The 22,936-nt window shown below is 38.0% G+C and overlaps 1 protein-coding gene across 4 annotated transcripts in view; it reads right to left on the bottom strand.

Annotated features, from left to right (window-relative positions):
- LOC306847021 (centrosomal protein of 112 kDa-like) overlaps positions 1 to 22,936 on the bottom strand; it is a gene marked incomplete at its 3' end in the record, with an annotated part of 163,796 nt that overhangs the window by 91,077 nt on the left and 49,783 nt on the right. For all 4 annotated transcript variants that reach the window (XM_079380756.1, XM_079380755.1, XM_079380753.1 and 1 more), the window contains 6 exons: positions 19,980 to 20,134; positions 19,576 to 19,705; positions 18,359 to 18,451; positions 16,726 to 16,785; positions 15,409 to 15,488; positions 2,868 to 3,003 (listed from right to left, as the gene is read on the bottom strand). In XM_079380756.1, coding sequence (XP_079236882.1) covers positions 2,868 to 3,003; positions 15,409 to 15,488; positions 16,726 to 16,785; positions 18,359 to 18,451; positions 19,576 to 19,705; positions 19,980 to 20,134 — 654 coding nt within the window. The remainder of the gene's footprint in view (positions 1 to 2,867; positions 3,004 to 15,408; positions 15,489 to 16,725; positions 16,786 to 18,358; positions 18,452 to 19,575; positions 19,706 to 19,979; positions 20,135 to 22,936) is intronic.

Raw genomic sequence — 22,936 nt, forward strand, 5'->3', positions numbered from 1 at the left:
AAACTCTTTGGTCATTTTTGAGCAATATGCTAATGGTCTAATCAGATTCAATGATCTATGCTAAGCTAAGCTAAAAGTGCTACCGCCAGAGCCGGAGATCGGCTGAATGGATTCAAAAACGGTAAAACTCAACTGTTTAACTCTAGGGGAGTTGGAAAATGAGCCTATTTTCCAAAAAAAGTGGAGTGTTCCTTTAAATACTCGCAACTGTTGAAAGTTTTTACATGTCACATTGTGGGAGAAGTCTTACCTTTAATTAAACTTTGACTGTCCAAAAAAAAAAATTTAAACTATGGCAATTCCTACGTAAATTCATCATGCTATTGGATATAACCCAGAAACATGCATTTGATTACAACTAAATGTCACAAATACAACCAATACCAAAAATAACATTTATGTAAGAATCAATCTTTTTTTTTCAACACTTAAAAATAAGTTATATAAACACTTAAGTTGCTTATTTATATCAAATTGTTAATTATATCATTAGGTTTCTATTGCAATCTACAACCAATATGTAAACATTTTCAGCGGCTGTAATAAAAACCTGCTTTCATGAAAGATTTATTGAAATATACATTAAATAGTGAAGACATCATTAACAAGTTAAGCAAAAATATAATGAATATGTAATATGTGCATGCAATATTTAGTGAAATGCCCTTCTCAAGATTTATTTATTTTTGCTAATTAATGAGCTATGGACACTGAATGGCCACACAACAATAAAGAGCGAATCTTTTCAGTTGCTGAAATGTTGGTGCATCACTACTAAATATCTTTCCAAATATACGATGCTTTATAATAAGTGTCTTTAACTACTATGTACTTATGCACTTATTGTGTACATGCATGTTTTTACATTGTACTTATATTTTTTAAAAATACCTTCCTTATGTATGTAACTACTTATGTATTTAATTTCTTTAGTTACATCTATAGTTACACTGGCAAACCTACCCCTAAACCTTAACCCTCACTTAAACCTAACCAGACCTATATCTTTACCTATATCATACCTCAATAGCAGAAAAAGTGATTTGAAAACATGAACACAATAAGTACATTGCACCAAACAATTCATTATATTTAATGTAAGTACATAGTTAAAGACAGTTACTATTAGGGATGCACCGAATGTTCGGCAACCGAAATTAGCGAAAAGACTGAATAAATTGTACCGAACAATGACGTGACGCGATCAAATAGAGGCGCGCATTAATGCAGTAAAACTGTCGAAGATGCAAAATTTATTACAAGTAAAGTAAAGTCGTGACGTATTGTCAAGTATGGTGACCCATACTCGAAATTGGTGCTCTGCGTTTAACCCATCCAAGTGCACACACACAGCAGTGAGTAGTGAACAAATGCACACACACACACACCGTGAACACACACCCGGAGCAGTGGGCAGCCATGCTGCGGCGCCCGGGGAGCAATTGGGGGTTCGGTGCCTTGCTCAAGGGCACCTCAGTCGTGGTATTGAGGGTGGAGAGAGCGCTGGACATTCACTCCCCCCACCTACAATTCCTGCCGGCCGGGGACTCGAACCCACAACCTTTCGATTACGAGTCCGACTCTCTAACCATTAGGCCACGACTTCCCCTTACAAGCACCGACAGCGAGAGACTGCTTAGTGCTGCATCACGTCTCTGATGAGAAGAGGAATAGGGGGTTGTTGCTGGTTACTGTGATGATTGAAATCGCGAAATGGCCTTAAACGATTAGTAAATAAACTGCAGAATGTTATGTTTTCAAATACACGCACGGATTGCATTCAAAAAGCGCTGCACGAGCTCTCCATAAAGTCCAAAGCGAGGAAAATCTGCGCTAAAACACTGTTACTTGTCATTTGCTCAATAACATTTTTATCAGTTTTTTTTAAGGACATGTGACAATGTGATACGCGCGACAAACATCTTCCCAAATTCATAATGAGAATCATTTAAATATCTGCATGCTGTTGTCAACAAAAAGAAGCACTGAGATCTTCATGTGGGTTTCTGCCAAAATTAAATCTAAGAAAAAGCAACAACTCCATCAACATTCATAAATGTTAGTATTGTTATTTTACTGTTGTTCTGTAAAATAAAATAAAAAAATAATACAATAATAATGATAATAATTAATTACCCTACAACATTTATTATAACATTCACACATAGTGTTGAAATTGGGACCTGTAATATATTCTAAGGTTTTAAAAGAAGTCTATTCTGCTCAGCAAGGCTGCATTTATTTGTATAGTGAAAAATACATGCCTATTCAAGAAGAGGGTCTCAAAAATGGCCAAAAAATATAAATTCAGTAACTTATTAATTTAAAGTTCAAATGTGCATTGTTAGTATAATGTCTGATAGAATGTAAAAAAGTGTAAATATTTTTAAATTGTTGTTTTGTAATTGATTTTTTTTATTTGAAAAGCAGGACAAAACAGTAAAAAGCACATTTTGGCTATTTCATTTATGCAATAGTGAAAAAAAAAGGCAAAATAGGCCTACATGGGGGAAAAAATGCGAAAAACTGTGTTCGGTATTCGGCCTTCGACCCAGTGTTTCATTTTGTTCGGCTTCGGCCAAGAATTTTAATTTCGGTGCATCCTTTGCTACTATAAAGTGGGAACGAGACCATTAACTCCAGTGATTAGTTCTTCCTGCAGAAGTGCTCAATCTAGCAACCTGGAAACTTCTTCGGAATCGGCATAGTAGCCAAAAACAGGTGATTTGGATTTCAGTCAGAATGTGTGTCAGAAGGTCAGTGAGGAGTCTGAGGCTAACGCTGTGACCGCTATACCGTGAGCTTGACAGAGCATCGCTTTCATAAACCTTGTGGCACAGGGTAAACTGTAGGTGCCCTTGACTCACCTGTTGCTTCATGTCAGCGTAGGTCTTCTCTGAGCTGAGCTCCACCTGCTTCTTAAAGTTCTCCAGTGCACTCTCAGCCTGCTGGGCCTGAAGCCTCTGACTGTCCCGAAGACGAACCAGCTGCTCCTCTTTATCCCTACAACATAAAAAAAAAACACACAAATCGGGTCACCCTGTGTATATACACGTACTTGCATTATTCTTAGAGTAAAAGTTCTCCTCATTCAGCTTTGTTTCATGCGCTCTAACATAACTGAGACGGAAAACACGTCACATAAAAGCAGCATGTTGTGCTTTATACTTATTTTTTATCAGCTGATTGGGGAAGCATTTTATGTTCACACAGAAAACTTCAGCACCCATCTCAGCGCACAAATGTGTGTCGACGCAAAACAAACAGCATCTCAGACTCATGTCTGACTACAACGCTGAGACACAACCGCCAAAAGAGCTGTCAGATGCAAGCCAGACTGCTACAAAGAGCTTGTCAACCTGCTTTCACTGTCTATATCCGTGCATGTGTGTGTATGTGTGTGTGTGTGTGTGTGTGTGTGTGTGGCACATCTCGCCCTCCCTCAAACGAGTGTAATTACTGTGGTAATTACTTTTCATCGAGAGAACAATTCACCAGGGCCCGTGAAACTACATATTAGTACTTCATCAAACAAGTTAACCAGCATATCCAAAAAGCCACCGAATTAACTATAGTAAAGAGGAAATGTGAAATAAAATATGTGACATATGAGACACAAGACATTTAATGCGGGGAACTGTTTTTCATATTTACACGATTTACAAAAACAACATTTGTAAAACATAAAATTTCAATAATACTCTTTGTTTTTACACAAAACTTTACAAATATGTATAAAATACATATATACTTGTATATATAAAACACTTTCTCTAAATGAACATCTTCATCAGCTCAAGAGAAAGACATCCTTCGTTAGTTATCGTCTCATTTAGTGTACATATACACCACAGGCATAACAATAAGAGGAAATTAAAAACAAAACAAATGCAAAAAGAAAAAAAAAGTTGGGGACCTTTTTTCTTTTTCTATGGCCTCTTTTCTGTGTAATTTTGGTCTCTCTCATGTTTGACATCAAAAGATCTAGAAATTGTTTCTCCCTGACTGTTGTGTAGTCTGTAATTATTAATCTGTCTTGCAACATGAATGCCTTCAGGGCAGAGCACACACAAAAGAGCCTTCTGCTCATCTCTGATGTGGAGCAACCAGCAGACAAAAAAACACTGGAAGAAAGAAAAAGAAAAAGAAAAACAGGCGTCTAAACAAGAAAGAAACAAGAAAAAGGCGAAGCCACAAAAATAGCTCTCTCTGAACATTTTGAGACGTTCCAGAGAGAAGAAGGAGCAGCTCATTGCAAGGAAAAGAGGATTAGTTAGTGAGTTAGAGGTTTTAGTTAGTGGTTCATTTCTGTTTGTCTGTTTTAATGGTGAAGAATACCAACAGCAAACACAAATTTGTTTAAACACACTCAACATGAAACAAAAACTGCTCCATTTCACTTTCTTTATGTGTGCTCTGGGTTTCATTTTTTTTTTTTTTGACATCATCAAGCCCTCTTATTTCTAAACCCCTCCCTTCTAACCACCTGTCAGACCACTGGACCACTATTCATTATCCAAGCAATTCCTGATTGATAAAATCATGATATGACGTTGTTGTATATTCTTTCTTTGAAGTATAGACAAAGTGTCTGCCATTGTCTTCCTTGTGTTAATATTGCAAATGGATTGCCATAGAGACTGCAAAATGAAAACAAGGGGACAAAGTATGAAGTCTGCTGCAATCCCCAGTGTCCTCAAGCATTGTCGTGGCATAAATAGTACATTTAAACTATCACTTGAGATTTTGGAGGTAGCATTGCAAATCTAGCCTAGTGATTAGTTATAGACACCGCTGGTTCATACAGCTTTCACGTTTTTTTGTTTTTTGTTTTTTTTTAGTGTACAATTCCCATCCATAGTCAAACTGTTTAAAGGGTTAGTTCACCCAAAAATGAAAATTCTGTCATTAATTACTCACCCTCATGTCATTCCAAACCCTTAAGACCTTCATCTTCAGAATTTTTGATGAAATACGAGAGCTTTCCGACCCTCCATAGCATAGCAATGCAACTGAAATGCTTCCAGGCCCAGAAAAAGGACATCTGTAAAATAGTCCATGTAACATCAGTGGTTCAACCTTAATTTTACAAAGCTACGAGAATACTTTTTATGCTGAGACTGATGCATAGATTAAACCTAGAGGGGCTTAATGGTGAAACATTATCATTAGGAATTTTCAACTACTGTCCATTTGTCCAGGAAGTTCCCCCAACCTGCGGCCCAAGACACTGAGATAGGCTCCAGCATCACTGAGACTCTACAGCAGTGATGTCTCTCAACTTGTTGGTCTTTGGTTGTTATTTAGCATCTTGGGTCATGTATGCCACACATTTAAGATGCCATGTCAAGTTATAAAACTGAACTTCAGTCTTCATCTAGCTGCTTTGATCTCACGGATGCAAAAACCTAAAGCTACCTATTTGGCCTGTTATGTTAATAGTTTTACATAGTGTTGGTCCTTTGCAGTTCAAAGGAAATATTGGTTGTTTGGTTTTGTATAGTACATACTTTTGGTATAGTTCACTGTGTCAACACTTGGTATGAAACGTATCCTGAAGCAAAACTAGCTGAGAACCACTGGCCAAACCAAACCAAAAATAGTGTATTCAGTAATAAACAACATGTGTAACAGTGAACACTGCCTGGTTTTGAGAACAGATGAAGGCACTGTCCATATGCGCTGAACATGGGTTGAAAACCCATTCGTACTTTGAACAGTATACAACACAGATCTACACTTAACGAAAAGGTTAATATGTTCTCTGCATTGATTTTTCATAGGTGGTTTACCCATATTTTAAATCATACACTGTGTTCAGTCTTAGGGTTAGAAGAAAATGTCCATAAACTAATGTCCAGGCAGAAAATGACCAGTACCTATTTTTTTCTTACAGTTTATAATAAGATCTATAATTGAGCATCATCAAGTTTCAAGAAGGCAAAGGTTCAACTTATGGTTTCTATGTAGGTGTACTGCTGTGAGAACAACAAAGGCTGACCAAGGGTGTGGAAGTGGAGAAGAGCAGAGCAGACAGTCCGTCACCATCCGTCACAGAGAGGGGTGAGATGAGAAGGCAGAACGAGGAAGGACAAATAAAGCAACGCGGCAGGGAAAGGGGAATGCCAGCTCCGCAGAGGCCGTCGGCTTTGGCTGGGGTTTGTGCTCGAAGAAGAGTGGAAGACGAGGAGACTCAAATTAAAGATGTGCCGTCAAACCAGAGGAAATCCTTCTCATCCTGCACTCTTTAAGGGGATTTTTTGGGGGAAAAGCAGAAGGAAGGGACTTAAGGAAAGGGTGACAGTGCTTCCGCCTAGCCACAAGTCAGACAGGAGGGTCAATTTTCCAAACCTCCTTAACCACAGGACGCCTCCAATGTGGAGAGCAGGACGCTTCGATGGGGAGCTTGTACTGTAAATAAGACTGGAGATGCTGCTAATTCAAATGCTATGGCCACACAAACGCACCCATTCATTTTCATCCAGGCTGCATGCAACCCGTCCGACGCCTGAGTTTCTGGCACCCGTGGCCGCAAAGAACCTGGGCTTGTGACCTTCAAAGCACCCGACCTGTGAAGGATGCCACAATAAACCCACTTTTGTCTGACTGTACAAAAAAGAACAAACAATTTCCCCCAAAGGCTGTAGATTTACTTTAACACATTAGTGAGAACACGTAATAATAAGTGTTATAATAAGTGTTGGGGAAGACACTTGCTAAGCATAGAAAGATAAAAAACAAGCCTTTTGAAAATTGCTTAAGAATTATTATTATTATTTCCCCTGAGGTAATAAATAAATATTACACATATCAGCAGTATTTGCCTGCAATATACTTCTTTCAAAAACTTGCATATTTGCATTTGATATTTGTAAAAGCCACGCAAAGTAAAATTCTCTGTGGGGACACCCATTTTTGAGTCATGAAAAGGAAAAGGAAAAGAAAAAAAAACAACTAATTTGTGGAACTGAATCAGAATTCCCAAATCCCAATTTGTGGTACTAAATTTTAAATCAGAAACACTAAAATACATTTTTAAGCACTCCCAAGCTGACACACAAGAAGAGATCCCACAATTTAGGAAACTAACAGAAAAAAATAAAAATGAATAATACGCCAAATCAATAATGATGAGGATTTATATCAACCCTAAATTATTTTATAGAATTTCACCAAATACAAAACACAACATTTTAGAAAACACAGCTCCAATCAGAACTACCATGATTCCTAATGGAATAAAATTAATTTCTCATGAGCAAAATATTATTCTAAATATTATAATAAACACATATCTAATAAAAATTCCACAACAGGACGAAATATTCTGTAGAAAATCCAGTTTAACCAATATTACATTCATTGATTCTAGTTGATTCTTGTTTGATCCCAAATTGGAGTCAGTCTATACATTCTGATTGAAAGAGAGAGACATTGAGGCTTAATTTTATATTGGAGAAAAACCATAAATAATATCATATATGGAATATATCATAAATATTCTATAAATCACTGAGGATCTGAACGAAGACTTCTGGCTAAAAAGCTGTACAAACTCCATATTATAAACGCAGCATCTTCATATTAGACTCACACTTGGCCAACACTCAGCTCTCTGGACATGGGCTATAAACACACTAGGAGAGACATATGGATTCCAGGTGGATTACACCTCTCCACACCAGTGTGAAGCCAAAGGCCGTCCACTCCATGAGCTCATCAAGACGGAATGATAACACATCCAGCACCAGATCAAAGCTGGGGCCCCAGAAGAGGCAACACATTAAAACCAGAGAGAAAATGCAAAGCTGAAATTTGCAGCGCCCTCAAAAGAGGAGTGCATCATTCCTCTGTCCCCAGAGAGCCAGAAACACACAGAAACAGCCTTGCGCACTTTACGACTGACATGCAAATACGCACCGTTCAAAAATAACAGCAGCCACTGCGTGAGCATGCAGTCTTAACACCCTGCACTCGTGGTCATATATCCACTTGAGGTTCGAGGAGATGGCCAGTTATTGACTGAGATATGAATTTCTTGTTTGTCATTTAATAACCAATGTAATGCAATCTCAAGTAGAGAGGAAGTTCAATGTCAAATATGCCATTTTGCCAGCAATTTTAGACTTTGTTCTGAATAATATGCTACAGCTACAGAATATAGTATGCATACTAGGCAGCATACACAAATTTTCTGTATATGCATATAATACCAACGTGGTCTACATTTGACAAAATGTGCAGTATACTACAGATTATACTATGCTGGGTAAATTATCCCCAAATGCAGTGGGAACGACTTGACAATTTATTTCTATCCACCATATTTTAACATAAGAGCGGGCCTTTTGTTACTTGAATGTGCAAGACTTCCGGTGACATTTCTCAGTACAAAACAGTCCATTATGCTGCTTTATATTGCAAATTGGTATTTGTCATATTATTTTAATTTATTGTCAATCATAAACACACTTGTTTATAGTGTTAATAGTTTAACCGTTTACCACACTTTGTTATTCCTCTAGTTATATATCTATTAGGGATGTGCATCTCCATAACTGAGGCCGACGTGATACGCATCTTGCATAGCCAACGATACGATAAATTTAAAGACACATTTGAAGCAGCTATCGATGCAGTGCGATCGATTTCGAATCGATTCAACACAATGTGATTCAATGCAATACGATGCAATGGGAAAAAAATATGATGCTAATAAGCATTAGCGCATCTACTAATAATTATATATGAATTAATCGGTTTTTACCAATGCAAATATGTTCGAAACGATGCATTGCAATACAAATGCCAACTTGTATCCAATTGCACATTTTTTTTAAATCGATGCATTGCATCGTCAAATTTTATGCTGATGCACTCATGCAAATTGGTGAATTTGACCATCCCTAATACCTATAGTGGCTAATAAAAATCTTACACATTCAAAGAAAATAGCTTACTTTTGGGTTAAAGAAGTAAGAGACAATGCCATACTACTGATTGAACTTCAGTAAGTAGAAAGCTAGTATTCCACTCCAAACACTAAACACACTCTAAGTGCAGGATCATGAAATCAACATGCAGCTCAGTGTGCCAGCGATATGCATTTTTCTTCTTTCAGACCCCCTGCATGCTGTCAAAAATATTCCCTTCGACAAGCTTTGATGGTGAGAAAATATCTGGCAACCGTTTGTGAAATCTGACAGTTTACCTATTAAAAGGTTTTTTTTTTAAATTTGGGATTGACCCAAATAGACGTGTAATCACTTATTTGACACAAATAAAAAAAAGCACAGAGTTGCTCATCAGCGTTGATTGTTGTGGATTGGTGTGGACCACCAGGAGTGTGTGCTGCTGAATCAGTGAAGGGTGTGACTCTTGGGTGGGATTTACATTTAGGGACGCCTCTTAATTAATGTCATTCCCAGTGCAAAAGACACATTCAATGACACACACCATAAACCTCCTGCTTTAAGTGTGAGGCGATTATTCAATGATGTGGTTTGCATATGATACAAGAAAACAACATCTGCATCCCTTTAAAACTTCCAGAGGAAATTCCAAACAGGAGGAATTTGTTCGTAGTTTTCAGCTTAGCCCTGAAAGGTTATTCCTGCCGTCCCGGATGATCAGTGTGTATGTATGGCGCCCCCTGAAGGAAGAGCAGGTGTCTGCAGGAAGCAGGGGCTGATGGTATGTGGAAAGTGTGACTGTGTTCGATTTAAATACTTTCAGATGCATGAACCAGCGGGCTGTTTTCTCCATTCCTATGCAACAGGGCACGCCTCCCGCTTCTCTCCTAGCAACAGTGAACGAATCCCGGCCGAAAGGCCTTTTCTCAATGTGTTTTTGGACACTTTGGATTCATTAATTTATAGTAATCCTTCAGAACATCAGGCATGTGTTAGGAACACATGTATGCAGACCATAACTCACAAACAATGCAAAGTTAAAATGAAGGGGGGAAAAATGCACATAATTGCAAAAAACTAAAAACAGATGATGGGAATAAAAGTGTGTTCTTGCCACATATGCAGCTGAACGTCATGCGCCTGTAACTTCTCTGAAATTCAGCGTGTTTGCGGTGTTTGGTGAGTTGCACAAGCATCTATTTGAATCAATTAATCAGATCAAAGCTGAGATCAGATTTCAATCACCTATCCACGATCAAGAGTTTAAAAATGAAAGCGTCTACACAGCAACACATGTGAGCTGTTTACCGCCAAGAGCAATACTGCAGACTTTCAATCAGGCAGCACTCAAGAACTGACTCATCTTTATGCTGAGATGAAGAGTCATGCATATTTCTTCAACTATGGGCATGTTTGACACCACTTTGCAACTTTTAGAAAATAAACACTTCAAACTCTCAATAGTTTATATAATTTGTCTACTAACAATGAAGAAATATGTCAACATATCACCATATCTCCTGTGATATAAAGTATTATGTTTGATCACATTCTGTGGTGGAAATAACATTGTAGACATTTCTGGAACAAAATGGCAATGTCTTTGTCTTGTTAAAACTAAATCCATAGCTAGCACTGGATGTATAAATATAAATATGAATAATATAAATATAAATTAATAAAACATTTTAAATACAAAGTAGAAAAGAAATCACTAAAAGTAATAAAGTAACCAGCTGAAGAAACATACTCTTATTCATGTTCTGGGAAAAAAAATAATATTAAAAGATCTTAGTTCCAATAACTAATAATATATCTATAGTAACTGTCTTTAATTGAATATTGGCAATATTCAGTGTACGCATTAAAGCATGCAGGCATATAATCAGACATTTGTTGTATGCACTGTTCTAAAACAGCTAAACTATTGAGTGTCATTCATCACAAATTCTTAAACCACACATGGGATAATGTGGCTTAAAATATGCCAGGACTTTAATTTTCTTTAACTTTAATTTCCTGGACTTTAATTACTTTTCTTGCCAGTACCATCTCTCTACATCAAAAAGTAACAACCTACAAAGAGGCAGGTCTTGGTTGTTTAAACTGCATTTAACAGAAATGCAGTATATTCGAGTGTAATGGAGCGTTCACACTGACAACAATTAAATCAATTGAGGTCACCAAGTTGCACTGTTGGTTGAAAGTACACTGCTATAGCCATCAATATCAAGCGGATATAGTGCATTTGCAGTAAAGCCCATCACTGTTGCTTGTATTGACACATCAGTGATATCTGTATTTTAACCCAATATCATATTTATTTTCCTTTGACACTAACTTTTGGTTAAAAAATTTGATTCATCATTTGTTTGGCACATCAGATGTGAGTGTGCATGCAGTGTTCTCTGAATGTAGTAGTCCATCCAGACATGCAAAACAAAATTCATATACTATATTATGCGTGATGCAAAAATAGTAAGAGTAGTATGCCACTGCAAACACACCCTAACTCCCTGACTCTCCCTGGCCTGGAGCATCATCTCAGAATGACAAAAATATATATCCAAATACAAATTAGTCTCTTCTATGTCTGTAGGAGCGCAGCAAAATCATATTTTGGTAGGAGAGGAGATCTGTGCAAATTCAAATGATGAGTTTAATCTGCGCTTCATCTAGGGAATGCAACACTATCGTCTTCAAAAAGAGGAACAGAGTTTAGGGCCAGCTGGTTTATTTTCTTGCCTATTCTTATCCTCCGTCTGATCCAGCGGGACTGCAGTGATTAGTCCGTTTGATGTTGGCCTCTGAATCCCCGGGGATGTGCCCCCTTCCCTTCCTCCCCCACCAGAGCCGGACTGGGCTGCAGCCGAGACTCAAAGAGATCCGCAGCTGCAGACGTGGGACAACATAGCCGGGCCAAGCACATATCCCTGTGGCACTCCCCTCATTGAGCTTACACTAACCATTTTAAGACAAACATTTTGCAGTGATGGGAACTGAATTGGGCTGTTTTGGTGACCCGGCCGTCTTGCGGAATGTGTGCTTAAACAGAGACACAAAGGAAGCAAGCATCTCTCCATGCAAATCCAAGTATGAATGGAAATAATCCTGAGTTCACTGACTTGACTGGTAATTATTAAAAGAGATGGTATGGGTAAATAAAAGCAGCAGGAAGGGACAAGAAAGGGTTTTCAGAGGCTTTCAGCTCTAAGAAGTTCTAGTATTATCAAAATAAAACCAAGACCAGTTTGAACATTCAGAGAATGGTTCGTCATGTATATGCATTTCCTCTGATGATCAGACAGACACGCTGATTAAAAAAAAAGCTAACTTTGTGTTGTTTTCCAAGCGTGGTAGCTCACTATGGTATTACCATAGCAACATAAAGTTAAACAATGCACCAGTTCTCATTTGCATTGGGAAGGGGGTGGTTCTTTTGAAGGGAAGGGGGCTCAGACAAACAAACAGCACACCAGCTGCTTGCATCTACACGCATGCATGTTTAAATTCACACGCGCATATCAAAAGGGCACGCAAAAACGACAAAAGTCTAAACACTATATAAATAAAATGTACATGCAAAAATGATGCAAGGCGTGCTAAATATTACATACATTTTCACAGCCTCTCTGTAACACATATGCACATGAAAGTGTGTCCAACATGCCAGCCTGCTATAATGCGGTGAGCAGCCAGCACTTTATGCGGTTTCATCTCGTTCAAATTTCTCCGCTCATCCTCTGATCTCTGCTATCAGGCGGTGCTCTCTTGATGTGTGTGCTGGCTGGCCGTTTGAAGTTCTGCGCTGACTTTAAAGCGGCCAAAAGACCCTGAACGGCAGGTAGGTAGCAGACCAGGGATCCTGGGTGCTCGTTAGCCCAATGACTGTTTAATTAGCTCGATGAGGACTGCAGTGTAAATGTGCTTGCCTATTGACACAAATGGGCATCTGTGTTGTTCATTGCTCATGCGTGGCTAATTTATTCATCCTAAGCCGTGTGTGTCTGGCGCACTAACGGGTGCATCAGATAACGGCACTCGTTTCATCTCGACACTTTAAAGCAACAGCAGAGGAAAAAAAAAAAAAATCACAATTTGACAGATGAAAGGAAGCGTTGTGCTATACGGAACAAGACATGCAAAACGTCCTGGAACAGTTTTAAATTACATATGTGTCAATGACAGCCAGACCTGATTTCTTTCGCTTAATAGTTGTCTCATTTCAGTTTTGTTTTTTTAATGAAAGAGGCAACAATAAACTGCTGTAAGATTTGTAATGCAAAGGAATAAAATACTGTAGCATATGTTAGATAAATACAGTTGTTTTAAATATGACATAAAATGGTGAATTGTGCAGTAGTATAGTAACTAGCGGTGTACACATTTGTAAGTGTCTTTTGGTTTGGAGCTAGTAAGGTAGTTGTTAAGTTTACGTATTGGGTAGGATTAGGGATGTAGAATATGGTCATGCAGAATATGTGCTTTATAAATACTAATAAACAGCCAATAATAGCCATGCTAATAAACATCTAGTTAACAGTAACAACTGGTCCCTATACTAAAGTGTTACCAAACTGCCTGTGGTTAAAAAATTTTTTTCATAGTCCACTTTAGACATTCAGCTAACTATAAGTAACTTTGTTACTACAGGTCAACTACATGTCAACTAATTCTCATTAATTTGCAACTAAATGTCTACTAACTCTCAGTTGGGTAGGTTTAGGGTTAGTAGAATAAGTTGACATACTTGCAAAGTTTCTGATACTCAGTATGTTTTGGACCCATCAAAATAAAATGTTAGAAGATATTAAGCAGACAGTCTACTAATACTCTAATGACTGCTAGTTGACATGTAGTTGCAAAGTTACTTACTGTTAGTAGAATGTCTAAAGTGGACTATCGAAATAAAGTGTTACCAAGTACATGATCTTATACTGTAATGCAGTTCCCCAAAGAAAAGAAACCGACCCATCTCTAGAAAAAGGCACATATTCTACATTACCTCTTCTTATTCTGCTTTCCATTCCAAAAATGTGTTGATGAAAACACATTTCAATTTATACTGGACAAATAAATTGCGACAGCAAAAAAAAAAAAAAAAAAAAGTATGTCATGGAAATGTTTTCCTGTAAAAACTATTAATTCAGGACCAGGTCTTGTGCTCCAGGAGATGATGATGATGTCACATGTCCACTGGCAGAATTAATGACGGAAATCTAATTAAACACGTACAGTTACTGCCAAGAGTGCGTGATGCACCAGGACAAGGGCCAAACAAACAAACAGCAAATAATGAGCTCATCGGTGGGTCGAGTCCAGCCTGATGTCATTCTTCAACCTAAATGGGAGGTTTTCCACCAATGTTTAGACACTGTAAATAATCTCACATCTGCGCCTGGTGGGTATGTTGAACGTGGCACGCAGCTTGTCAGGGGAGTTTTGCTAATTTTCCTTGAGTGACAGTGAAAAAGCGAGGCCAGACGAACTTGAACAGCGTCTAACCTGAAGTGTGCGATTCCTCTCAGCATACAAACCCTGCGAGCTTCCTCAGAACGCCATCCTAACCACTTCCACATCTCCCGCTGCATTCCTGCGGTTGGGAACGGGCTCCGGGAGCACAGGCAGTAACCCCACGCTAGCTCCACATCTAAGGACTCTGCTGTGGGCCAGGAGATGGCCTTCCCAAAACAGGACTTAGAGCAGAGCCTCTTCCACAGCCCCATAATCCAGTCCAGACCACAGCATTGTTCACATTTTACTGGTCTCTGCTAGCACACAACAATACTAGAGCACTGCTGGATATCACGGCTCCAGAGCAGTCAGGGAGGCAAGACTGACCAAATATTGCCCTTGGACACTCAAATGAGAAGCAGCATTTATGTATCCAAATAACAGTATAATAAATAATTGTAAACATTAAAACACATTATGCAATGTTTATTGTAACAGTGCAGCTGGGTTATTATAGTTAACTAAAATATAAATTAATTTAGTTATTAAAATAAAACTGACTCAAAATATTAATAAAAACTATATTATCTCAATGATACTAAAATAACACTGCAGTGTACTGTTATTAAAGTTGTATGTTGTACTTGAGAACAGGAAACAGCATTTAACTGACTTAATTTATTAAGTTATTTAAGCTAAAAGATTTTTGTAAAGTATTTTATTGTATTTTAATTCATTAATTTATTTGATTTATTTTTACATAAGAGTAATTTTATCCTATTAAAATATTTGTTAGCTTCAAGTTAAATAAAGGGACTAACAAAATACTAATGTGAAAAAAAAAAATATATATATATATACACACACACATATATATACATACTGTATATATGTATGTATGTATGTATAAATATATATATATATATATGTATATACAGTATATTAATTCATAACATTACTACAATCTTACTGACTGTAGTGTACTTTTAAAATAGGAGACTGTAATATTGAATTTAGTGTCACTCAGATAAGCCCGACGTACCTGAGTGAGTCCTCCATCTTGCTCATCTTCCTCTTGCTGTCGGCTCGCTCCTTTTCTAGCTCGGCCCGAAGCGTCTGCAGCTGTGACAGGATAGCAGAAGTGTCAATCACTCAACACGCATCATCAGCTCCCGCCCTTCAGCATAACTAAACAGAGCTGGTCTAATTTTCTAAGGGTCAGAGGTCAGCTGTGAGCAGCCGCAGTCAGACGGCTGGCCTGCAGGTGTATACGGCCTCTGCTTTGCAGATGTGCCCTTGACAGAGGTCGGCCTCACCGTCCCGCTTTATGACTGGACCGGCCCTTTGAAGGTGGGGCGACAGGCAGCAGCCAGGTGTCTGAGACTGATCTTAAAACTTATCTTCACCTGATTGTGTCGGCCCAATTATTAAAGCTGCCTTTTTATGACAGTTCTGAAGCTTTGAAGACTTTTGAAATGTCTGCTTGGCAGCAGCTCCTATAAGTCTCATAATTAGTGGGGCAATCAGGTCGGACTATGACTGTCCAGTTATGCTCCCCTTTCATTTGGGAAAACACTTGGGACCCTCAAGGCTGTGCTTTAATAAACTGGTCTCTGCTTCCACCTGGCATTTTCGGTGGTCCAATCACAAGCGTTAAGAGGGTTTAAAATGTTTCTTGATCAGATCACTGAAATTACATACAGGGGTAGACGAAAACGCATGTGACCACATCACATTTTTAGTGGAAACACTAAGTGCCCTGAAAGTGTTCTGGAAATTAAAGTGTGAAGCTCCGCCTACTCGCCATCCACAAGTGATCAAAGGATACGCGTTTGAAATGCATGTTAATAATAGAAATGGTATTGCATTTCACCTGACCATTTGTGATCGGATCACTGAAAACCGAAAATTTAATACCAGGTGGAAACAGGGCCTGAATTTTACAGCCACATCATCAAAGTGAACTAGGGGAATTGAGAGCAGAGTAAATGCTTTTATGTCTACCTAAAAACCTTAACCTACTTTGGTTTATTGGCTTCTGAGACGGGTGATGATTGTGAAGAATGGTCAGTCACTGATGCTTAAGTTTATAACAATTGCCTCAATATAATAACTAGCACTGTCTATGTTTAACATCTGGTGTTATAAAAAATGCAAATCTGTGTAAATGTAAATGTATAAACCACAATCACTGAGAGCAGGCACAGAATGGGTGTTTGTGTCTGTATGTTTCTTTATAATCAGTGACCCCTTTCTTTGATATTTTGTTGTATAATTACACATCCAAAACATTTTGGCTACTGTATAGATTTTTTTCAAAATATACATATAATATTGCGTTTGTGAATAAATGAATTACCTTTTTGTCTGTGATATTTTGTAGGTCTGTTATCTCTTGCTGCGTCTTATTCTCTCGGTCCTGAATAAAAAATCAAAACAAGGTTTTCACGCAACCAATTTTACTTCTGTAATATGGCATATTTCTGATTGAAACTGAATTTTCAATAATAATAAAAATATTTTATACATGGGGAACTCATTTAAGAAGTCATATGACGTTGCTAAAAAGAACATTATTTTGTGTATTTGGTGTAATGCAATGTGTTTATGCAATTTAAGGTTCAAAGAACTCATTATTTTCCACATACTGTACATTATTGTTGCTCCTCTATGCTCCGCCTTCCTGAAACGCGTTAATTTTTACAAAGCTCATCTTTCTGAGAAGCCAGGCATGGTCTGATTGGCCAGCTATCCAGTGCGTTGTGATTGGCCGAATACCTCAAGCGTGTGACGTAAATGTTACGCCCATAACACCCATCAGCATATTGTAATGCCATGTCCCGGCGCGACTCAAAAACAATAAAACCCATTATAAACGAGGCATTTGTTGCATCCAGTGGGGACATAATTACTGATTATAGAAGAAGCCAGAAGCACCAGACTGTTCTTGCAAAGTTGGAATTGCGCCACTTTATAGAAACAGCCTTTGTGTATAGCTGGCAGGCTACTCCCAGGTTCAGGAAATAGTCCTCCGTAAAATGCGCTGCACACACTCTAATATTTGGGTTGAACTGTTCTGGAACAGTGTTGTAAATATAACTTAACCACTGATTTCTAGTTGTGTCCTCTTTTGGAAGCCCAAACAAAGTACTTTTGCTTTCACAACGACACAGCGTCTCCAGGATATGGTGCCGGCGGCAGCAACAATACAACAGCAAGAATAATAGTTCCGCCTTCTCTCTTTGCGTAAACATTTGGGCGGTGTTTTGCAAATCTTCCCACACCGCGACGTAGACATGTGGGGACATGTTTGAATGAGCCGTTTTATGGGGCGTGGTCGAGTCTTAACTTTTATAAAGAATATCTCTTTGGTTTTGAGACTTTAGTCTTTGCAACTTCAGGGATCTTATCTAAGCACAAACAGCTTGCAACACTCCAAAGAGAAAGTAAAACTTGTAATCGCATCATATGAGCCCTTTAATGTTGAAAAATAACTCTATGTGACAAGTGGTTGGATGGGAGAGGTTGAAAAATCAGAGGGTCTGATGATAAGGAAAGCAACGCAAGCTATGTATTAATAAAAACATCATAAAGACGAATATTTGTTTTCTCTGGAATAACATGCACTGGTAAATTGTTCATAATAAGACCAGGGTCAACTCTGATTTCATGTTGACTTTATGAGCCGTTCACTCTGACAGACTTGCATGATTTGCATGACAAAGCAAATAGTTATTCATTTTCATTAAGAGTTGGAACGAAAATCTGATTTGAACATTTTGCAAATGAGCAGTGATGTGATGGAGTGACTATCAACTACTGGCATTCTGCAAAATATGGCAGCCAGATGTTTGTCCCTGCATTTCAAGTTGTGAATGCCATCAATGATGATGGCAAACAGCAGTATGAACATTCTCTACAAACAAGGATACAGTGACTGACGTTCACTTCACTGTGAGGATGGAAGGGTGTAAAAAGTGTGAACAACTGACCCTGAGTTGTTTCTGTCTCCTGTTTTCAGCTTCCTGTATCTGCTGTTTGAGGTGAATCACTGTCTGCTCCAAATCTTCAATCACCTCTGATGCCTGACAACAAAACAAACTACATTCACAACATGATATGAAACTGTAGGATTACAGACAATCTCTGATATCAAACACACTGGCATTAGCTCACTTCCAAAACCTAGTAGACTGCCTACCTACACAGTATTTCCATCGCAAACATCCACCTGATGCAAAGGCCCTTCAGTAGAGAGCCGTATAATTCTATTAAGTACATTTTAGAAAAGTATATTTCCAGGTCCATCTTATGTAGTTAAGTATACTAAATGTAGTGTATTAGTAGTATACATATATGTATACTATTTCAATTCTTTTTGGGACTACACTAATGGTAGTAGACTTTGGCTACAAAACTATTTTACATCACTAGTTTACAAGTTTTTATTTTCTACTGCAGCTATATTGTGAAATATGGTATACATGAACTTCTAGATATACTGTTAGTTTGCTAGCTACGTACTTCTAGCTTCTAGCTTTTCTTAAGTACAAGTGTCTGGCAAATATACTTCAACTTTTCAGTCTACTTGTCAGTATAAGTCAAGTATATGTAAGTATAAATTTGTTAAGTAGATGTCTAAAAAGTACATACAAATAGACTGAAAGTATGCTCTCTTATTTATTATTTTTTTAAACTACACTAATAGCACAGTTGAATAAACTTTTTTGGCACAGCGGTCTCAGACTACGTTATGACAAGCTCAGGAAATTATCAGATTAAATTATGAACAATCTTAGATTTTTTAGGGCAGAAAAATACCCAACATTTTTTTGTTGTTGTTAGAATATCTTAGAAGTCCTAATACAGCCTAATGTTAATTCATACAGTATTATAGGAATCAACTGTGAGTTTTACTTTACTCTCTTCTGCACTTCATGCGAGTAGTAAAACTTGGGTGGCAACAACTGATCAATAATTGAGTTTCAGTTCAGTCACTTCATTTGGGTTAGGATGCTGCAATAGAAAGTAGCTGTCAATGTAAACAGTAGAAAGTGAGGCAGGGTTTGAAAAATAGCTAATATACCAGGATTCTCTCTGGTATATAAAAGCAATGGTCTCGGCTCAATAAAAAAAATGAAGCTGTCAATTATCACAGTGAATTAAAGTGAGTAAAGCATGTGTAGGTGTGAGAGGTGAGAGAAGATGCCTTGGCTGCAGAGAGGGCATGCTCCTGCTGGAAGTGGCTCATGTCAGCGTTATGTCTAGCCTGAAGTTTCTGCAGCGCATCTTCATGCTGTTCTCTCATCTGCTCCATCTCCCTTAGCAGGGATGTGTTCCTAAAACATACAAACAACTTTTTATTAGAGTGATAAAAATCACAAAACACAATAGCTCCAATCTCTTGATTACATCGCAATGAATTAAGTTAACTGCAATGCACTGTACGACTGCATTATATGTTCGGGATATATGTAACACTGCTTTCAAGTCAGGTGTGTTTATGATTCCGTACATCTGTTTTGGAGCAGAGCTATGATTTTACATCAAACCTCTGCACCTGTGATCAGTCATATCTGAGCTTGTCAGGATGATCAGGTGGTTTTCTTGTACCTGCGGTTGGCCTCTTGAAGCTCAGCGCTGATGGAGGCGATATGAATCTCTAACTCGGCTTTCTCCTGTGTGACTTTCTGCCGAAGCAGGTTCCCATTCTCCACTTCCACTGAGAGCTGCTTCACCCGGGTCTCCAGCTCATGCAACATGTGCTCCTAGAAGAACCAACAAAACAAAAAAAAGAAAGATAAGAGAAAAAGACAGAGGAAGTTCTGTAGAATGGTTTATTCAAATAGCTCATACAGCGCTGGATTTAAAATATATATATTTTCTTGACAAAGAAAATAATTTTCCAGCAATCCATGTTTCACTGTTATATGGCAGGGTGCGCTATTATGCATCTTCTGAAATAGTACGGAATCTCTGGATCCAAAAATAGGTGAAGCATAAGCAGAAACAAGCAATAAAAGCATTACTTGTGCACATGTAAGCAAGCATTCAACAGCATATAAATCAAAACTGCATATGACTCTGCAAGCTTTGAGGGTGTTGTTGGACAAAGTCTACTCCAATAATGATTTGATCATCGTTCCAAATCTGACCTGGACGTAGTCTTTGAGAAAAATTAGATTTTTCAGCTTTTGTTCAAAATGTTGCTTTTTGAAACTATGAAACTTACCCACATTCAATAAAATTGTTTGTTTTGTTTAAAAACAGAGGCTCTGTTCTTTCATGGTATTGTATTTATACAACAATATTATACAACAACATATTTCCGGGGGCTATGAAATTTAGCGAAAATGAAATGCTGGCACTAGCCAGCTAAAAAATGCTGGTAGGGAAAGAGTTAATGTACAGTGCTATATACTGTAAGATTTTTTTCAAAGCAGTGTTAATGTTGCAAAGTTTATCAGTTAAGAAACAAACTCAAAACCCAAACTTTTGAGTGGTAGTGTCACTGCTTCCACAAAAATATTAAGCAGCAAAATCTTTTAGAATGGCTGCTGAAAATTCTGCTTTGCTTCCCAAATATATTCAAATTGAAAACAGCTATTTTAAATTGTAATATCATTTCACAGCATTACATGAGTATAAGAGACTTCTTTCAAAAACATTTAAATATGCTAATTATTCCAAACTTTTGACCGGTAGCTCACAACTTTTTCAAAAGAACAGCATGAGTGTAGTTGAACTGCTTTAAATTATGAGTATCTTGTATCTTGACAAACTACAGCTTCACAGTAGCTTCCCAACACTGATTTCCACTACAAAGAGACAGCAGAGAAAGGCAGTCAAGATCTCCTGAATGGGGAATTCTTCTGTAGATGTGATAGTGAAAGTTAACAGTTCAGAAACAGTGAGCTTAAACAGCTTTCTAACCGCATTCATGGCCACCACACCATCCTCACCCACCTTCAAAGATCATCTGAGATCATCTTTCAAACAGCCTCAAATCTGATGCACCTGTGGGCCTCTGTTCTTTAGCACAACCCAGAGCATGCTGGGACTGAATATGAAAAAGGCATGTGAAGCAGATCAGCACCTAAGCATGGCTCAGCCCTCAAAGAACATCTAGGATGGTCTTCATTTGAAAATGAGACAACCATATCTGACGAAATACAGGAAGGGGAAAACTTTCCATGGGACAGCAAGAGCTGTTAAACCAAAACCAGACAGCTTGCCTGAGTAGAGCACAGATACACACACACACGCGCTCATGTCTCATCATTAATGGAGGCCACTGTCCCGTGCGTGGCGGATGGAATGCAGGCTGATATGAATGATGACAGATTATTGATTGAAGATACACAGCTCAGATGATGAAAGTGGCCAGTGTTGAAAAGTACAGCTTTCTGATGGCAACGTCAGTGTCAAAACGTTGGAAAAGAGGCCTTTGTTAACTCCCAATGTGAAATGTGGCATGATCTGAAAGAGTTGGGCATGTGCAATGACGCACTCTGGTAATTAATACACTGACCCTGATAGCACATGCCAACGGCACATAAAAGCGTCTGCTCACAGCCAACTCATCCTACTGTTAAAAACACTTTCTACTTACCAAAATGAAGACTATAGAGTCAGGGTTTAATTAAGAGTTAGTTTCATATTAATTATGCATAATTTACCATTATTACTATAGTAACTACATGTAACAAGGACACCGTAAAATAAAGTGTTACCAATAATTATAAAATTTAAAGATCTGGCTTATTACTTAAGTATTTACTTAAATATTAGCTGCTGGGTTAAATATGTCACATGTTTTGGGGTAAGCTGTGTGTAGTAATTTGATCTGTCAAATTAATTGTCTTCTAATTTCATGAGGCAGAGAAAAAAAAAATATTAAAGTAAACATTTTAAACCTATTTAAGTAATCACAATTACACATATCTCAACTTGTCAGCCTTAATTACTGAATTACTCAGAATTGTTATTGAGTGTCAGTCAGAAACAGCTGTTGATGTAAATGTGATTGTGATAACACCCTCTTACTGACAAACTCTGTGCATGAGACGGGACACGTCTTTATCCTTTTAAATCACACATGCCCTCATCTGAGAGCACGTCTCAGCGGACAGGAGGCAGCTGAGTCTGTTTACATTCTCCACAAAAGAAAGGTGGAGAGGATCTGCTTTCTGATACACGTGCATACACCACCACTCTCTGAAGATACAGATCAACAATTGTTGATGAATACTCAATACAAACAAAGATGCATATCTCATAAAGCAGACATTTTGTTGGCTCCAACTATGTTTATCTTCTAGTTTCTTTAGGGGCAGAAAATGCTGTAATAATTTAATTTGTATATGATCACTTTCCCCTGCTGAGATTGGCTAACCTCTTTGTATGCGAAATGAAACCATGTCCCACCAAGTTATACGATTTTTCCAGATCTTACACTGTTTAAAATGGGTGTGACAGAGTGAATGTTTGTCCATTTGTCCTTCATGTTAGAAGTATGTTGGATGTAGAACTTGGCATCTGCTTACTGTTGGAGACTCCTCATGTTGTGC

The sequence above is a fragment of the Barbus barbus genome (genome assembly GCF_936440315.1).
Source record: "Barbus barbus genome assembly, chromosome: 3".
NCBI classification, from domain to species: Eukaryota; Metazoa; Chordata; class Actinopteri; order Cypriniformes; family Cyprinidae; genus Barbus; species Barbus barbus.